The 19581-nt window shown below is 44.5% G+C and overlaps 2 protein-coding genes across 3 annotated transcripts; one reads left to right on the forward strand and one right to left on the reverse strand.

Annotated features, from left to right (window-relative positions):
• Positions 1-481: 481 nt before the first annotated feature.
• Positions 482-9122, forward strand: wdr46 (WD repeat domain 46). The gene is made up of 14 exons (XM_014134844.2): positions 482-616; positions 1144-1302; positions 1402-1482; positions 1625-1737; positions 1831-1918; positions 3840-3901; positions 4068-4172; positions 4278-4428; positions 4646-4881; positions 5096-5249; positions 7654-7801; positions 7934-8124; positions 8251-8364; positions 8509-9122. Exons 1-14 carry the CDS (start codon positions 515-517, stop codon positions 8626-8628), a joined length of 1824 nt encoding a protein of 607 aa, XP_013990319.1. The 5' UTR covers positions 482-514; the 3' UTR covers positions 8629-9122.
• Positions 9123-11131: 2009 nt separating this feature from the next.
• b3galt4 (UDP-Gal:betaGlcNAc beta 1,3-galactosyltransferase, polypeptide 4) lies at positions 11132-17867 on the reverse strand. 2 transcript variants are annotated; one of them, XR_001319910.2, is made up of 3 exons: positions 17677-17759; positions 16648-16882; positions 11132-12002 (listed from the first exon to the last, which is right to left on the reverse strand). XR_001319910.2 is itself a non-coding variant. In XM_045693047.1 (2 exons), the coding sequence occupies exon 2, from the start codon at positions 16598-16600 to the stop codon at positions 15482-15484; it is 1119 nt and encodes a 372-aa protein (XP_045549003.1). In that variant the 5' UTR covers positions 16601-16882; positions 17677-17867; the 3' UTR covers positions 14383-15481. The 2 variants fall into 2 exon arrangements, 1 of the variants encoding a protein (XP_045549003.1); XM_045693047.1 differs by lacking the exon at positions 11132-12002 and having other exon boundaries at positions 14383-16882; positions 17677-17867.
• Positions 17868-19581: the final 1714 nt, after the last annotated feature.

The following is a 19581-nucleotide window of genomic DNA, read 5'->3' on the forward strand; positions in this document are numbered from 1 at the left end:
CAGTGTATGTTAAGTGGTGATGTCCCATCCTTTCAGGTTGTTGGCATGAGGTAGGACTAAATATATTTAAATAGTGGAGTGTTTTTTATTTTACCTTTTATTTAACTACGCAAGTCAGTTAAGAACAAATTCTTATATTCAATGACGGCCTACCCAGCCAAACCTTAACCCGGGCGATGCTGGGCCAATTGTGCGCCACCCTATGGGACTCCCAATCATGGCTAGTTGTGATACAGCCTGAAATTGAAACGCGGTCTGTAGTGACGCAGATGCAGTGCCTTAGACCGCTGCACCACTCGTGAGCCCCTGATATGTAGGGTGATATTTAATTTAAATATTTTTTAAATGTCATTTTTGGTTGAGTGTAGTGTTAGATGGTAGGGTATTTGTTTATTTTATTTTTTTCAAGCAAAGTATAAGGGAGTTGTACTCCAGTCTAATAGGTGTCGGTAATGCAACATATTGGATGCCAACCGCCCTTAAAACTCATCGAAGAAGAAGTCAGCCGATTCGTATGACGTACCAGTTCTTACCGGAAGTTAAAAAGTACACAACAGAGATGGCGGCGTCCAGCGAGAAAATGTTGAAAAAACCACACGTGGGGAAAAAAAGAAAGGTAAAGTTCTACATTTACCATAACACGTTTACAAATAGATTACTTACACCTGATCAACTAATGTAGCTATATTCTACTCTCGGTCCGACTTTTTGGATCCCGCAACGCTGATTAAAGGCTACACACTGATTGTAACCCTGATCCCCTATCCAATTTTTCTCAACGCTTTCAGTAACATTACACTGCGAACGATTTAGTGACTGCAGCAGTTTCTCAAAACGTGTTGTTTGCTAGCCAGTTTGTTGATACGTTTTCATTTGTTTAGGATAGAGAGAATACTACTGAAATCCCTTTACTTTTAGCTAGCTACTCTGTCTTCTTGAGGGCTAACGTTAGTAACGTAAGCGTCCATGCCGCTACTGTCTGTCTAGCTACCACTGAAACTGGTGAAAAGGCATCTGAAAAAGTTATCTGTAACATATTAACCTTTTTCGTAATATGTATAATGGACAGCATGCAAAAAATCCAGCCTGCTCCAATTAATGTGTTATTTGACTTGATGATTGATATGTTTGTTCTGCAATCAGCCTCCAACGAGATACTGGGAGGGCACAGAGGAAGACGGGAAGAATGATGGAAAGAAACAGAAAGAAGGGGATAACAACGAAAAGACTCCGCAAAAAAATAAGAAGAGGACAAAGGGAGGAGGAAAGCGAGGAGGAGCAAGAGGAAAGGTCATATCAGGGGTAAGTGGCCAGTCAATCTGTAGCACTGAAGATTCTTGAAATGTTTCACCCTATCCTTTAAGAATGCGTTTTTCATGAATGTTTAATTAAATCCCGCAGAAATCAGATCCATTCCCAGGCTCAGCGCCTGTCCCTGAAGAGAAGTTGAAAAAGTTCAAGAGGGGAGTGAAGGGAGAACTGGTGAGGCATGTTTGAATACACATTTACCAAGACATTCTGCCAGAATAAGGTCAATTACTAATTTTGAAAATATACCATTGTTTTGTACATGTACTGTAACTTTAGTAAGTTATAAGGTTTTTCCCCATCCCTCTCTCCCCAGCCCCCTCGGCCACAGTACAAGCTCAGAGATGTGGTCATTCGATCAGAGGCAGCCTCAGACCTGGCCCAGAAGCAGAATGCACGATATGACCTTATGCTCCCAGAGGATGCTGGGTAATGTCAATACATTTGTAGGGCCAAGTTTAGTAGACCAAAATGGCTATCCCGCTATCATCTCTGCAACTTTCTGTTTTTCTCTGGTCTTAGGTTCCTGGAGGGAGACGAATATGAGGACACATGCACCATCTCACAGGATGACATCGCTGATGCTGTGGATATTACTGCCGGGGCAAAGGTGAGACACTGAAGGGGCAATACCTAGGTTTCCATCCAATTGGTGACAGATTTTCATGCAAATATGCCTATTTTCACACCAGTGCTGTGTTTCCACTAAATGGACTTGTTGCAGATAAAAATCAGTGCGTGATGATGTAGTGCACACAAAATTTACTTTTTCGCTTACGTTTTCATGTACCGAATAAAAGTCTAGATTTCAATGTATTTCCATCGCTTTTTCAACTCTACTAATAGTTTTGTCACAAAAACGTGCATTAAATAGCTAATGTGCATATCTGGTCTTGGCACATGCGCTCTAGCCAACAGCTCTCAAATACGGTGCGGGAAGGCTAGTCTACATGATATTATTATTGATATAAGAGCGAGAATATTCTTATTTGTGAAACGGTAGTCAAACATCGATCATCATGTCACCAGAATAAGACCCTTGATATTTATTGGAAAGGAGCATCGAGCTCATCACCAATCAATCAATCACATTTATTTATAAAGCCCTTCTAACATCAGCTGATGTCACAAAGTGCTGTACAGAAACCCAGCCTAAAATCCCCAAACAGCAAGCAATGCAGGTATAGAAGCACGGTGGTTAGGAAAAACTTCCTAGAAAGGCCAGAACCTAGGAAGAAACCTAGAGCGGAACCAGGCTATGAGGGGTGGCCAGTCCTCTTCTGGCTGTGCCGGGTGGAGACTATAACAGAACATGGCCAAGATGTTCATAGATGACCAGCAGGGTCAAATAGTAATAATCACAGTGGTTGTCGAGGGTACAACAGGTCAGCACCTCAAGAGTAAATGTCAGTTGGCTTTTCATAGCCGATCATTCAGAGTATTTCTACCGCTCCTGCTGTCTCTAGAGAGTTGAAAACAGCAGGTCTGGGACAGGTAGCACGTCCGGTGAACAGGTAAGGGTTCCATAGCCGCAGGCAGAACAGTTGAAAGTGGAGCAGCAGCACGGCCAGGTGGACTTAGTCCCGAGGCATGGTCCTAGGGCTCGGGTCCTCCGAGAAAAAGAGAGAGAGAATTAGAGAGTGCATACTTAAATTCATACAGGACACCGGATAAGACAGGAGAAATACTCCAGATATAACAGACTGACCATAGCCCCCCGACACATAAACTACTGCAGCATAAATACTGGAGGCTGAGACAGGAGGGGTCGGGAGACACTGTGGCCCCGTCTGACGATCACCAAGCACTTTCACCACCCTGTAACTTATTTATCTGTAGCCTAATAAACTGCATGGTTTCCAGAGTCGTAGTGGGAGGATCACATATCATCATGTGACTCCCAAGTTCCTTCGATATAATGGTTATTATATTAATATTTGCACATAAAGCAGTTTTCACCACCATTTCTCACATAATACATTTTACAGTCGCAAAAAGATCCAACCACGTCAAACAAACAAAAGATCTTTCTACATTTATAAAATTGTACCGAAACGTGCTGTTTACATCACAGCTGTCGTGATTTTTTTTCTCATATATATAAACTGTGGATGAAAATGTGTTTGTCATTTCAATTGCCCACAGGCAGAAATGATCTGAGTTCTCTTTTTTTATAACGATGGATCTGTCTGGGGGTGGTGGTAGCATTGAGTTTAGAGAGCCAGGCCAGTAACAAGGGTTGCCGGTTTGAACCCCCAAGCTTCCTGGGATGGAATCTGTAGGGAAGGATCCGTCAGCCGGAGGGTTACCAGCTTCAATATCCCTGTATACTACCACCATTGAGCAAGGCACTTTACCCCTAAGTGCTCCAGAGGCGCTGCTCTGCCACAGCCCCTGTGCTGCTCCCTGTGTGTGTGTCTGTCAGTCAGGTAGGGTACTGTGACAAAAATAAAGAATATCCATGCAAGTGGACCAATAAATCAAGTAGTATTATTATTGTTTTCTAACTGTCACTCTCTCTCCCTCCACAGTACTTTAGCCTGACCCTGTCTCAGTTTGGGCCTTACCGACTGGATTACAGCAAGACTGGGCGGTCAGTTTCATGTTCTGTTTGTTGACTGTTTTCTGTGCAAGCACGCCAGATATTCTGTTTGTGCTTTTATTGTTAGAGCTGGATTTGCTGGGTAAATTCATTGTGATTAGTTGTTTTAGTCCTGGGAAGTCTGATGTTTTGTATGTGTGTGTTCCCTCTATTCCAGACACCTGCTGCTTGGTGGCAGGAGAGGTCATGTGACCTGCCTGGACTGGCAGTCCAAACAGTTGATGTGTGAGATGAACGTGATGGAGACAGTCAACGACGTAAAGTGAGTTCACACTTACATTCACACACTCATTTACATTCAGTTTTAGGCATAATTTCCTCCTCCCATTGACTCATCCTAATCTGTATTTTTCTGTGCATCCACTAGGTGGCTCCACAGTGAGGCCTTGTTTGCAGTGGCTCAGAAGAAGTGGCTGTATATCTATGACAACAAGGGCATCGAGCTCCACTGCATCCGCAAGTTCAACGATGTTCTCCGCATGCAGTTTCTCCCCTACCACTTCCTGCTGGCTACAGCAGTGTGTAAACTTATACTAACGTTGTAATATGTGTGTTTGTGTCAGATGTGTCAGGGGAATCAATTGTGTAATGAGTGATATGTGAATCAAGATGTAGGCAAGCTCTGGGGGTTACACAAGTCTTCAGGTCTCGGGTTACTTGTCTCAGGTTACTCAACACAACAGGTGAGTGTAGTCTCACCCGTGAACTCATCCTGTCTCTCCCTACCTCCTCCAGAGTGCGACAGGCTTCCTGCAGTACCTGGACGTGTCAGTGGGTAAGGAGGTGGTGGCCATCTGTACCAAGGCTGGCCGGCTGGATGTGATGGCCCATAACCCTCACAACGCCATCATCCACCTGGGCCACTCCAACGGCACTGTCACCCTCTGGACGCCAAACCAGAGAGAGCCACTTGTCAAGATGCTCTGCCACCAGGGAGGTGTGCGCTCTGTCGCCGTCGACAAGACTGGCACGTGAGTCCCAGTCAAAGACATGATATAGTCCTGGTTTTGTTATGAGTGGTTTTGGTCTCTCAGCCATTGAAAAGGTGGCTATGTTGTGCAGTGTAGCTGTTGTATTCAATATGATATCCACATTTGGGTCAGTGTTTTGTGATTGGTCTTTTCCTTGTGTACTTCCCTAAAATGTCCAGCAGGGGGCTGTCCTGTAACACTTCTGTCTGTGCAGGTACATGGTGACCTCTGGCATGGACAAGAAGCTGAAGGTGTATGACATCAGATCCTACCGGCCCCTGCAGTCCTACTTCCTGCCTGCGGGAGCTTCCTGCCTGTCTCTGAGTCAGAGGGGCCTGCTGTCCGCCGCCACAGGAGACATAGTCCAGGTCATACATGCTGCTTATAATTTTGTCTAGGTATTTGTCCCATGCCTTTTGTATTTTCCTGTGGTCTTCTTGACACTGCTATTCCATAGTTCCATTCCAGCAAGCCATGGTAACGCCTCAGAACTATATTGACCTATATTGTCCACTGAATCTAGATCCAAGCATACTAATGGAATTGACAGAACTGGAACCGGAACCCAAATACTCATTAAGAGGGAGAGAATGGATTGATCTGAGGCAGCAACATTGTGCCCAGCTCTAACGCTGTCCAAACTCTGTACTTTTCCTGACCCACTTTTTTTATCAATGAGTATTCGTTGGAAAAATCTACCCAAAACGCCTCATTCCTTTCATTTACAGTGTTAAATAACACTATGTGAGGAGAATATTTTTTGTGAACAAATGTTTCATTTTGGTGTTATTATAAGGTTGTTAGCAACATGGAACATCATTGTGGAAATCTGCAGCTCAAGTCGACTACAAAATCCACAATGCAATGCTCTCTCTCTGGGCTGCTGTCTTGAGAAATTCTATAGGAAGAGAGACTGCAAACTTTTATCACCAAGAATGATAAAGAGTTGACAGCTTAACAAACATAATCGGGTCTCTACTTTTATAGAAAAGTACAACCTCTTTTGTCTACGTTGCAGTTTAGCAGATGTGTGGAAACGGGTGGAACATTGTGTAAAAGGAGATTGGTTTGTCTGCGCAGATTAAGATGGTGCAAGGGCTCAACCGTATAACTGCATTTGTCACAGTTCACACTATAATGTGCTCCTTCCTGCAATGTTCCACACAGCTGACTTCCTGCAGATAGTAAACCCACGGGATGTCGCACCTAAACGGATCGTAGCTATACGCCCAGTCACACAGACACGTTTGTATTAGGTTAGAAAAAACACTAGCAGATAACGAGACTAAGCAGTAAAACACGGGATAGCATGACTAATTATGTCATTTTCTACAACACTGCCTAGCTAGCTAGCTAGAAAACGTTGCTACACACAATAATACCAAAGACAATATCAGCATGTAACGTAGCTAGTTATCAAGGAGTGAATGGGAGTCTATTGGGCACTAGCACAACAAACAAAAAAAACATTAGCACGATTTTCGTCAACACTAAGTACAACATTACAAATCTTTTCTGAGAATTGAGATAATGAACTTGCAATCTGTAGTATCGTATAGCTTTGGAATCGTGACATCACATACTTGAGGAAAATAGGGACGTTTCTCGACATATACACTGACTTTGAGAAAGGATTGCGTGACGATTAGCTTAGCAACCGCGTGACAACAACATGAACGCGATTGGTCGACAGTATGCTGGGTGCGGCGTTATACGTTCCTTCTTCATTGGATTCCTATCTCATTTCTATAATATCTCTGGCAACGGCACCATGCAATGCGCACTGGACTAGAGGCAGACAAATAGGAAAAAATGTGCTAGACCCTCCATTAAATAAAACATTTCTCGAGGTAGGAATATCGCAAAAATATGATCAATGCCACATTCAAGCGAAGACATTATGACAGCGACCAGTGTTTAAATCTGACATGTATGATATATGTTTTTGTGATCTAAAAGTCTTATTCCTATTAACTTCCAGTGTAGTGAGAGCGACTTTATCACGGTGCTAGTGTAACCGATGTGAAATGGCTAGTTAGTTAGCGGTGGTGCGCGCTAATACCGTTTCAATCAGTGACGTCACTCGCTCTGAGACTTGAAGTAGGGTTTCCCCTTGTTGCGAGGGCCGCGGCTTTTGTGGCGCGATGGGTAACGATGCTTCGTGGGGTGTCAGTTGTTGATGTGTGCAAGGGTCCCTGGTTCGAGCCCGGGTTGGGGCGAAGAGAGGGACGGAACCTACACTGTTACATTGGTGCCGTGACCCGGATCATTGGTTGCTGCGGAAAAGGAGGAGGTCAAAGGGGGGGGGTGAGTGTAACCGATGTGAAATGGCTAGTTAGTTAGCGGTGGTGCGCGCTAATAGCGTTTCAATCAGTGACGTCACTCGCTCTGAGACTTGAAGTAGGGTTTCCCCTTGCGTTGCAAGGGCTGCGGCTTTTGTGGCGTGATGGGTAACGATGCTTCGTGGGGTGTCAGTTGTTGATGTGTGCAAGGGTCCCTGGTTCGAGCCCAGGTTGGGGCGAAGAGAGCTACGGAACCTACACTGTTACACTACGTCATACCGGCTTGAACGCCAATCACTCAGATACACATGAAAACGTGAAATGACCCAGAGAATCGATAGAACATCCCTCAGAGATGCACAAAAATAATATAACATTCAAAATGGGTGAACCTTTCCTTTAATGTCTGTGTCTGATTGTTTCTCTGTTGGAACCTCTTGTGCTCATATTGATATCTCTGTGGTCACGTTGTCTGCTTGTCTGTGTGTAGGTGTACAGAGATGTGTGGGGCACCCCAGTGACCAAGCCCTACATGGCCCACAGGGCAAAGGGCTCAGTGTGGGGTGTGCACTTCTGCCCCTTTGAGGACGTCCTAGGGGTGGGCCATGGAGAGGGCTTCACTAGCATGGTCGTACCAGGTCAGAATTAAATTCCGACTCAAATTCAATCCATATTCTCCTTCCTGTGTGGCGTGTCCAATTGATCTAAATTCTGATTGACCCCAACCCTGGTGAACAGTCTCTAACTCCATGCTCTCTCTCCACCATTAGGTGCTGGCGAGCCCAACTTTGACGGTCTGGATGCCAACCCGTACCGCAGTGCCAAGCAGAGGCAGGAGTGGGAGGTCAAAGCCCTACTAGAGAAGATCCAGCCAGAACTGATTGGCCTGGACCCTAGCCAGCTCAGCCAGGTGGACCACTCCACCTGGGAACAGAGACATGAGGACAGGGTCCAAGTACTGGTCAGTACTACCAAGGGATGGAAGCAGTTTATCAGAGGGATATTGCATATTGAGAATTAAGATGGTGACAAATCTGAACTTTTTCATAAATCATGCATTGATGTTGTGTGTGGGGTTTGATTTCAGGGCTTTGACCCGCTGGCCAAGGAGAAGTTTACACCAAGGTTAAAGACCAAAGGTCGGAGTTCAAGTGGAAAAGTGGAAAAGCGCAAGAAGCAAGTGGCACATGAGGACCAGAGGGTAAGTTCTATTACTACAAAGACACCATGCAATTTATATGGAATTATGTCTTCATTATTTCATCTTTTGATATTTTACAAATTATGTGCATCTCCCTTGGTCTTTCTGCTTCCTACCCGCTCTTGGTGGCTTTCCTCCACTCAGGATGTGATCAGGCAAACAGTGGAAGACAGGATGAAGATAGATAAAGAGAGGAAGGAGAAAGAGAAGAAAGAGGCGGCAGCAGCTGGTCAGAAGTCTGCTCTGGACAGATTCAGGAAGTAAGACAGAGGGACCAGTGTGTGTGTGTAGACGCCTCTGTGGGAATGAGCGTTGACCTTTCAGATAAAGGGCACATTCTGAGTATGGGACATGTTCCTCCGAAGCCCAGACAGCAGGCTCCAACAGCCACTGCAGACACACAGAACATGCATACCAAACTGTATGAGATGACTTGGAACTGCATCATAATCGGTGCCCTGAGCTCATTCTGTGTGACATTTATAAACTGTCAGTGCATTTCATATCAAAATCTAATTTTATTGGTCACATACACATATTTAGCAGATGTTATTGTGGGTTCAGTGAAATGCTGTCAGTGTTTTTATGTCAGTTGGAAAGGCTATCATTAAGTATTATCGCCTTCTCTATTGTGACAATTATGATGGGTGTTTTCAGCACAGTTTAATACTGTTACTTGACAAATGTTTTATATATAAAAAAAAATAAAAAACATGGCATTTGTGAAATAAAAAAAACATTTGTTCACAAAACAAGTATGTGTGGTGTATTGACCAGTCCTTTTCCATCAGTGGCAAAAGATTCCACATTCTACCCATATAATGTTTCAATTAACTTTAATGTAATGCTAGAGACGTGGAAGTCAAAAGTAGGATGAAATGTCGTCTATCCCCGTTGCTCTCTTTCGGTCTGCTGGAAAGCAAAAACCAACCATCAGTTTCATCTACACAAACCCTACTACGACTAAGACTACTACCAGCATGTCATATCAATGCGGCATACTAGCAGTTTTACCAATGTTTTTTTTTTAAACCACTAAACAAATGCATACTTATTGATATTTAGATTCGTCCACAGTCTGTGAACATTGGGATAAAATGTTCTGATATGAACATTCTTATTACTCCTTGATGGATTTTATTACTTTATTTTTTACTTTCCCTGGCAGCTTTCTCATGCGGGTTTACTAAAACGTGTGTATAAAGAGGGGGACTGAGCCCTGTCGAGTACATCATTTGGGAAGAGGCATCGTCTCAGAATGATGGGTGCTGTAGTTGTGCTGGTGTTGCTATTCTGTCTGTCTGGAGCACAGCCTCAGGGTGAGAATGAAACTACTACAACAACAATCCAAGTTGACTGAATCTGGAACGAGCTGAGAGACTTGGTGGACAACCAGGGAATCACAGTGGCGGAACAGAGTGGAGCTGAGGAACATGGAGGTCAGACTCGGACAGTGGAGGAGCTGAAGAGAAACAATGCAGCCCAAGCAGCACACCTGTCAGCCATAGAGGCCTGACTGAATGCAAGTGAAAGCCAGGTGCTGGAGCTGAGTGCAGCTAAGACCGTACTGCAGTGCCACAAGAACAAGGTGGTGGAACTAGAGAGAATGCAGCCTTGGACTGGGTGACAGTGAGAATGATGTAGAGGAGCTGAAGAAATACAAAACACCCTTAGAGGCCAGTGACAGCCAGTGAGAGCCAGGTGGAAGAGCTGAAGAAAGAACACAGACAGATCACAAGTGGCATTCTCTGCTGGCTTGGGTGACAGCATTGCAAGCCCCTTCAACATTGAGACATCACTGGTCTGCAGCAGAGTCTTCGCCAACATAGGCACAGCCTACAACCCAACTACAGGTATCATCACTAGTGAAAGGAGTCTTACTTCAGATTCACCGCCTGCGATTGGCATGCTTCTGCTGTAATGGGTGTGAGGTTATATAAGAATGTCCAGTCAATGATTTGGAATGGATCAACCACAATGGGAGTAATGAGTTTGTGACTAGATACTTTGGAGCTGGAGAAGGGGAATGTGGTCTACCTGCATTTCGCTGAAGGCCAGGGGCTCACTGATATTCAAGACAACCACAACACCTTTACTGGCTTCCTACTCCTCCCTATGTGAGGGTAACACCACCTCTGAATAATACAATTGCAACAGAATTAAGCATGAAATGTTTGCGTCTCTTTGGGTTTTTGTTAACATTTCTCAGCAGACCGGTAAGAAGTGTGGTCTACCTCACTCAGTAATGTTTTTGTCAATGCTCATTGACATTGGTTGATTAATTGCATGCAGGTCTTGCTTCAAGCCTGCTTTCCAGCTGACCACTTATAATCAAGTGTTTGTTGTCACAAATGACAGAGAATATTACTAGAACTGGTTAAGCATATAATGGGTAGAATAAGATACCTGTCCCATGGTTGCTAGGCAACCACAAGGGAAGGTTATACCTGAGGACGGACTTTGTTTTGCTTAATTATCTTTCCGGCTCACTGTTTGCATTCCTCTTGTCATCACCTATATGCATCTACCCGCAAGCCTCTACTCACACCCAGCTGTAATTGTCCTATCCTTATCTTATCCTGATATAAAGGTTTCATAGTTGGACAGAAAATCAGAGGGGGCAAAGTCAACTGTTAAAGATTGTGAGAGGGTGTGAGTGTGTGAGAGAGAGAGTTGAGTAAATGGGAAAGAGAAATAGAGAGTAGGTTGTTTAATAGGTAAGAGTGACTGTTATTGCAGTTCCAAAGATATTCAGTCTGAGAAAGGGTATGATTGAGGGCTTTATTAGTGATCAATCCATTCTTGCACACACACATTTTCTGAGTACATTCACACATCCTTCATACTAATACATCTTCACAGAATACAGTACTCAATATTCATTCTAGGTGAGGGAGGAGGAAGAACATACATGGCTACCCGGATCTGTCTTTGTTCAAACAATGCGAATTACAATGTTTCAGTTCACTTCTCACCACGTTAGTATTGAAAAGGTTATTGGAAACACTCCCCAAATATACATCCCCCCCCAAAAAAATCCAAGAGATGTCCCTATGTCTACAACATACACTCATAAATAATGTTGTAAACTGCATTTTAATTTGTAATGGATCTCCTCAGCTGCATTTACACAGGCAGCCCTTTTCAGATTTTTTTCTCTCACTAATTGTTTTTTTGACTAATCAGATCAACTCTGAGAAAGATCTGACGTAAAAAGATATACATTTGGTGAAAAGACCAATTAGTGGGGAAAATATCAGAATTAGGCTGCCTGTGTAAACGCAACCCTCTTGACTACAGAAGAGCCCTCTGCAGCAGTGGACTGAATCCCTCTCTGGGTCAGACAAATCATTACCCTCCCGGCCCAGAAAAAACAATGCATGTCTTTTATTCACACTCTACTCGCTAAACATGACAGTTACATAAGTTATTGGAGCGGGGTTATAAATACCGCATCTGTGTGTTTGTGTGTGTATGTGTTCGCCTATGGCAGTCCATCTCATCTGGTCTTCTTCATGTCTTGAGTACTGCTGACTGACCATAGCGGTTGAACCACCAGGGAAGACGGGCTGACTGTGTACTGAGGTGCTCCCTTTGCCTCTGTTTCTTCTTTTGTTCCTTCAAGTTTATCTATAGAACTGCACAGATGAAAGCAAATCATCTATTCAGAATTCAGTTCAGATGAAGGACAGGAGTCGATGAGAGGAAACAATGAAAGAACCACTTGTTTTGAATTACATTTCAGCTGAATACATAATAGAGAAAATGTTTGGTACTCTGGAGTGATCTGGAGTGGGTGGGGGAAGAGATAAACTATCATTTACATTTTTACCATATTATTAAAGTGGAAGCAAGAGTTAGTTGCATTTTGGCAACTTCATGCATCGTTAGTGCTAATTTTTCATAACTGAGGTGAAAGCAGCTTGAGTCTACTTAGGCAGTAAGTAATCTTACATAGTAGCTATACAGAAGAGACTATATACTAAGTCCCTTTGCAGGTTGTTTCAGTCTTACAGTAAGCTGATTACCTTATGCTTGTCTTGTGGCAGGGCTTGCAAACTATTACAGACTACAAAGGGAAGCACAGCCGCAAGCTGCCCAGTGACACGAGCCTACCAGATGAGCTAAATCACTTCTACGCTCGTTTCGAGGCAAGCAACACTGGTGTTCCAGACGACTGTGTGATCACGCTCTCCGTAGTTGATGTGAGTAAGACCTTTAAACAGGTTAACATTCACAAGGCCGCAGGCCTGGACAGATTACCAGGACGTGTACTCCGAGCATGCGCTGACCAACTGTCAAGTGTCTTCACTGACATTTTCAACCTCTCCCTGACCGAGTCTGTAATACCAACATGTCTCAAGCAGACCACCATAGTGCCAGTGCCCAAGAACACTAAGGTAACCTGCCTAAATGACTACCGACTTGTAGCACTCATGTCTGTAGCCATAAAGTACTTTGAAAGGCCGGTCATGGCCCACATCAACACCGTTATCCCAGAAACCCTAGACCCACTCCAATTTGCATACCGCCCCAACAGATCCACAGATGATGCAATCTCTATTGCACTCCACACTACCCTTTCCCACCTGGACAGATGGAACACATATGTGAGAATGCTATGCATGACTACAGCTCAGCGTTCAACACCATAGTGCCCTCAAAGCTCATCACTAAGCTAAGGATCCTGGGACTAAACACCTCCCTCTGCAACTGGATCCTGGACTTCCTGATGGGCCGCCCCCAGTTGGTAAGAGTAGGTAACTTGAAAATAAGGGAGAGCCGCACACTCTAGGATCTCAGATGCAAAAATGTTTATGTCCAACGTTTCAACAGCCAAGCTGTCTTCATCAGGATATGATCACAAACACTGCGAGATGACTCGTTTATATAGTGTCAAAAGACACACAGGTGTCTGTAATCATGGCCAAGTTTGGCCTAATATCATTGGTTAATTCTTAAATATAAAAATGGCATACAAAGAACACCATACAAAAAAACAAATGGATAGCATACGATCATAGATTCATTTTAGACTACACGAGCTTACAATTACAATGGCAAAGTCACAATAATCACAAGAATGGCTTAAGATCAAAGTCTATGTTGAGACCGAAGGGTGCAAGGGTCTTTAAGTTAAAGATCCAGGCAGCCTCTCGTTTTAACAATAAATTATCAAGGTCACCCCCTCTCCTCGGGAGGGTGACATGTTCGATGCCAATATAACGCAGAGACGAAATCGAGTGGTTTGCTTCCAAAAAGTGGGCCGCAACTGGGTAAGTCAAGTTTTTGCACCTAATGGTGCTACGATGCTCTGAGATACGTACTTTTAATTCACGCTTTGTTTTACCCACATCATTTTTTCCATAAGGACAAGTTATAAGATAAATAACTGCCTTAGTGGAGCACGTAATAACACCTTTGATTGGGATCTGTTTCCCTGTTTGTGGGTGTTTGAAGGATCTACATTTATAAGTGCCATTGCATTGAGCACAGCCATTACACTTGTAATTTCCACCCAGTAGGGCGCAAATAGAGTAGGTAACAACACATCCGCCACGCTGATAGTCAACATGGGGGCCAGTCCCCTCCTGTACTCCCTGTTCACTCATGACTGCATGGCCATGCATAACTCCAACACCATCATTAAGTTTGCTGATGACACAACAGTGGTAGGCCTGATCACTGACAATGATGAGACAGTCTACAGGGAGGAGGTCAGAGACCTGGCATAGTCACCCGGCATAGTCACTTTAACTCTACCTACATGTACATACATATTACCGACCTGGCCAACACAACAACCTCTCCCTCAACGTGATCAAGTCAAACGAGATGATTATGGACTACAGGAAAAGGACCACCAAGCATGCCCCCATTCTCATCGACGGGGCTGTAGTGGAGAAGGTTGAGAGCTTCAAGTTCCTTGGTGTCCACATCACCAACAAACTATCATGGTCAAAGCACACCAAGACAGTCGTGAAGAGGGCATGACAAAACTTATTCCCCCTCAGGAGACTGAAAAGATTTGGCATGGGTCCTCAGATCCTCAAAACGTTACACAGCTGCACCATTGAGAGCATCCTGACTGGTTGCATCACTGCCTGGTATGACAACTGCTTGGGTAGTGCGCACGGCCCAGTACATCACTGGGACCAAGCTTCCTGACATCCAGGACCTCTATACCAGGCAGTGGTATAGACTCCAGCCACCCTAGTGATAGACTGTTCTCTCTGCTACCGCACGGCAAGCGGTACCGGAGCGCCAAGTCTAGGTCCAAAAGGTTTCTCAACAGCTTCTAAACTTCTCAACTAACCATTGGTACCCCCTGTATATAGCCTCGGTATTGTTATTTACTGCTGCTCTTTAATTGTTACTTTTATTTCTTACTTATCTATTTTTTACTTAACATGTATTTCTCTTAAAACTGCATTGTTGGTTAAGGGCTTGTAAGTAAGCATTTTACTGTAAGGTCTATACCGGTTGTATTAAGCGGATGTGAAAAATAAAATTAGATTTTAATTAGTATAACATTCCATTATGCATTAATAACATTACTCTAAATTCTTACATTAATGGCAAATATCCTGTAGGTTATGTGTTTCCTGGTCAGTAATATTTACATTTCTACAGCAGTGTTTCCCAACTCCAGTCCTCCAGGACCCCCAACAGCACACCTTTTTGTTGTAGCCCTGGACAAACTCCCTGATTCAACTCAATGAGGGCTTGATGATTAGTTGACAAGTTAAATCAGGTGTGCTTGCCCAGGGCTACAACTAAAATGTGTATTGTTGGAGATACTGGAGGACTGGAGTTGGGAAACACTGGTATGTTGTGTGTTCTAACAGTCTTAAATATATCTTCACACTAATTCCCTTCAACTACTGATTCATATTCCTTCAGCTTTGACAAAATGCCAGCATTATAACATAACATAAAATACATTCAAATATTCCTAAAAAGCTATAAAAAATAAAAGCACATTTTCATAGGGCACAGTGATTCCTTACCGTACCCAATGAAATAGAGCGCTTGTGCTATTCACAGTATTGAAATCCTGGCAGAGGCACAGCCCCCAAAACACAATAGTTTCCTATCCACGAGGGCAACACCCCACTCACAGCCCCTGATCCACCCCCAGAAAGGTCCCCAGCATGGCCCGGACTTTACAGACCCCCAGGGAGGCACGCAGGCCCAGCCAGGAGCAGGGGGGAGGGGAGTGGATGTCAGCCCAAAACCGGAGCATCTCTCTGGGGGAGATGTGGTGGATGGACACCATGGCCTGGTAGCAGCAGCGCCCGTAGGGCACTGCGGGCCCACCAGAAAACAGCGGGCAGTGGGAGGGCAGCACTCCAGCCGCACGGGCACACAGACCCACAAACACGTCCTCGGGGGGCAGAGGGGTGGGCAGAGGTGAGGCAGCGGCCGTCAAGGAGATCTTGAGCAGGGCGGAGCGAGAGAGGATGTAGGCAGTGCCACTGCAGTAGTCAGGGAAGACAGATGCAGGGTACGCCCCTCTAGGGAGGTAGTGCTTACTGTCTGGGTCTCGGTCTGGAGCCACATGAAGGTGGACCCGGCCAAGGTACAGGTCCCCATGCTCGTAGGTGTTGGTCACGGTACTCCTGTTCAGGTAGCGCAGCAGGGCCCCGGGGTTGAACAGGACATCATCGTCCACCTTGGCCAGGAAGTGGGCCTGGGGGCAGAAGCGTCGGGCCCAGTTCAGCATGGAGAGGGTCTTCAGGGTCAGGTTAGAGTAGGAGTCCCAGAAGCGCCCTTGGATCAGGTCCCCTCGTTCCCGGGCCTCCTCTATCAGCAGCTTGGCTAGCCCAGGGTCAGAGGCCACCCCGACCATGAACAAAGTCATGACCCTATGACCCCTGACCTCCACCTCCCCACCCCACGTGTCCCGGATGGCCTGGCGGGCCATCTGATTGGCTGGGGCGGAGGTCACCATGGCGATGAGGTAGGGTTTGGCACGCTGGCAGACGAGAGGGCTGGGCATAAGGAGGTACTCCTCGGGTCTGGTTGGGGGGACACTTTGTGGGGGTATGATCCCCCCCTGCGCCTCTACCATTGTGTTCATGTTCATGGAGGTGGCCCATGACTCAATGGAGTCCACAAAGAGCAGAGCTAGCAGAGCAGCACTGACTATCAGCACACAGAGAGCAGGCACCACCCCGAACCGCCCCCGCTTACCAAAGCGGGGCTTACACACCCACAGGCCCCGTCCCACCATGACCTCCAACCTCCACACTGCAGCACTCAGGCAGCTCCACAACTCACCCTTTCTCTCTTTATCCTCCTGTCTTCTTTCACTCCAGCTCTATAACTCAGAATTCTTATATTTCCTCGTTTTACTTCCTCGCTGTCACTTGTATGTCTTTCTCAACCCTCAGTTGGTTGGTTGCAGATGACTCTCCAGATTGTTGGTGGGTGTTTCTGGGATGTTGTCACTCTGCAGGTGGCACGAGTTGTCCATTCAGTGCTGCATCACTGTATCCAGAGCAGGACAGGGAAGCTGCGCGTTATAGAGGCAAATAGAATCGGGTTAACACACACATTGCCTGGAGCTGTCAATGGCTTCATATCCCACAACACTGTGCGTCAAAGCGTTGTCGTTATTCTCAGCGCAAATGAAAACAAAAGAGAGAAAGTATTTCCTAAAGGAGGGCCCTGGCAAAGCTTCTGAATGAGCGATATCCTTTGTCGCTTAGACCGATCCTTTAAAAAAATATAAGATGTGTAGCAGTTGATTCCTGCTATATAAATATCCTGATCATAAACATCACACTAACCCATAAGCTACACGAATAGGCTACACATCCAACTACACATCCACCACCAACTGAGACATCGTTAATGATTAACCTAATCTTAAAAACTCCACCCAACCACTTACAGGGAAAACAATAAGACTTACACTACAGAACATCCCCTACGTATAAAAATGCAGTTTAACAGTATGCCATGATTTGGTACTGATAGGCTACTGTATACTAGCCTACAGTTGTCATGAGCGTTTTGGCAACAAGAGCGTTACGCACGCAACATTGAAATATACTACATTTATTTGTTTTAAAATGTAAATATGAAGTTACTATGATTGAAGACACCCCAATCCTGATCTTATATTAGGCTACAAAGAAATTGATACATATCGGATGCCTATTGCTTATCATCGTTATGTAGTTATCAACTGTAGGCTCCAGCGAATTTGGGACTTTGAATATATGTATTATTGCATTATTATTATTATTATTATTATTATAAATGGTGCCCACTCTATAAAATAAAAACGCAATAACATCAAACCTTGAATCCAATGAAGACGACTATGTCAACACATCCTGTCCATGGTTCCGTTATCCTCCGCAATATTGTGTGGCTTCAAATATTCCCCACTGAGCATAATGCAGTAACAATCTCGTCACATCCGGATGCAGGCTGTACCATGCACTTGATGTTGAAGACAGACTGATAAGGTCAATTCATGCAAATATACGTATTCTACATAGACTGCTTGTGGTCGTGCGTTTCTCTTTTTAATGTAGGACTATTCGTAGGCTATAGGCTTAGTTGAGAATATATTAGAAGAAGATAGATTTAGAATATATTATTTCATTTGACAATTCTTCTGGTCTTGAAAGTTGCATGACATCTTGTGGACATGTTTGTAAATGTAGCCTATTTTGTCAAGTATCTTTGACCCTTCTGAGCATTATCACACAGTAAGGGTTATGCTACACTACTTGTATGCCTATAATTATTGCTTTTTGATGACCATCAGAATCTCAACATATTACTTAAGACTTATGTTTGATCATAATGTGGCCAATATTTCTTTATTAGCCCTACTAAAGCGTTTCCCAAACTTAGTCCTCGGGACACCAAGGGGTGCACGTTTTGGTTTTTGCCCTAACACTACAAAACTGATTCAAATTATCAAAGCTTGATAATTACTTGATTATGTGAAACAGCTGTGCCCTACTAGTACTAATCAGTGCTAAAGCTGTGTATGTGACATAAGCTTTTACAAGAAGAGATGGTCTGCAATTGAGCAACCTTTTCATGCCCAAAATAATTCAGGCTGTTCTGGAGGCAAAGGAGGCTCCAAACTGTACCTAATAAACTGGCCTAATAAACTTAGTGTCTATCTACCTCTTACCAGTTCAAAATGTTTATGTGTACAATATGGGGAAAGGGGGATGCCTAGTCAGTTGTACAACTGAATGCATTCAACTGAAATGTGTCTTCCACATTTAACACAAACCCTCTGAATCAGAGAGATGCGAGGGGCTACCTTAATCAGCATCCACGTCATTGGCGCCTGGGGAACAGTGGGTTAACTGCCCTGCTTTGGGGCAGAATGGCAGATTTTTACCTTGTCAGCTCGGGGATTTGATCCAGCCATCTTTTGGTTACTGGCCCAACCCTCCTACCCACCAGCCACCCACCATATTGCCTTTACCTAGCATGTGCTTTTAGATTATAGTAGGTAAATAAAACTCCTTAAATTACAGTCAGATTACACAGTCCACACAGTGTAACAGTAGAATAACAGGCATGTGTGGGCAGAGAGACCATGTGGTGGTCAATTTCTGTATTATCAAATGAGGAGAGACAAACTTATGACACAAGTCAGAGTTATACTTAAACTGAATCTTTATTAGTGAGAGCTCTGCAATAGCGTTGGCTGGTCAATGAAACACCCTCCGATGATTTGTTGAGAGCCCTGACACACAGGATACAAATATATTTTATAGCAAAGATACACCCCCTGTCTTCATGACAAACAACATATATGTGGAATGGGTCACAAGGTGAGAAAGGAGTATCACCCAGCCAGATAGCATTTGCTATGAAGACTGTTCTTATTGTACAGAGTTTGGCACCTAAAACAAGGCTCCAATTTCATCCCTGGTACTTCATATTACAGAAACACCATTCTATGGCATACATTAATTGTCAACTCCAGATACCCCTAACTCAAGTAAAACCCATGGCCTTGACCACACGCCTAGATGAGCTCACTGAGGGGAGTGAGCCTAAGTCATACACTATCCCAGGATAGGTGCAACATCAGAGATGACGTACATCAGAGATGACGTCCCTGTGGCTCAGTTGGTAGAGCATGGTGTTTGCAACACCAGCATGGTGTGTGCAATGCCAGGGTTGTGGGTTTGATTCCCACGGGGGGCCAGTACAAAGAAGAAAAAA

Source organism: Salmo salar, chromosome ssa13 (assembly GCF_905237065.1).
Source record: "Salmo salar chromosome ssa13, Ssal_v3.1, whole genome shotgun sequence".
NCBI lineage: Eukaryota > Metazoa > Chordata > Actinopteri > Salmoniformes > Salmonidae > Salmo > Salmo salar.

Excerpts from the sequence above, each read along its gene's own strand:
- wdr46 (XM_014134844.2), top strand. The coding sequence starts at position 515 with ATGACGTACCAGTTCTTACCGGAAGTTAAAAAGTACACAACAGAGATG. Across the intron at positions 3,902-4,067 it reads GATTACAGCAAGACTGGGCG|ACACCTGCTGCTTGGTGGCA; the intron begins GTCAGTTTCATG and ends CCTCTATTCCAG. Across the intron at positions 7,802-7,933 it reads CACTAGCATGGTCGTACCAG|GTGCTGGCGAGCCCAACTTT; the intron begins GTCAGAATTAAA and ends CTCCACCATTAG.
- b3galt4 (XM_045693047.1), bottom strand. The coding sequence starts at position 16,600 with ATGGTGGGACGGGGCCTGTGGGTGTGTAAGCCCCGCTTTGGTAAGCGG.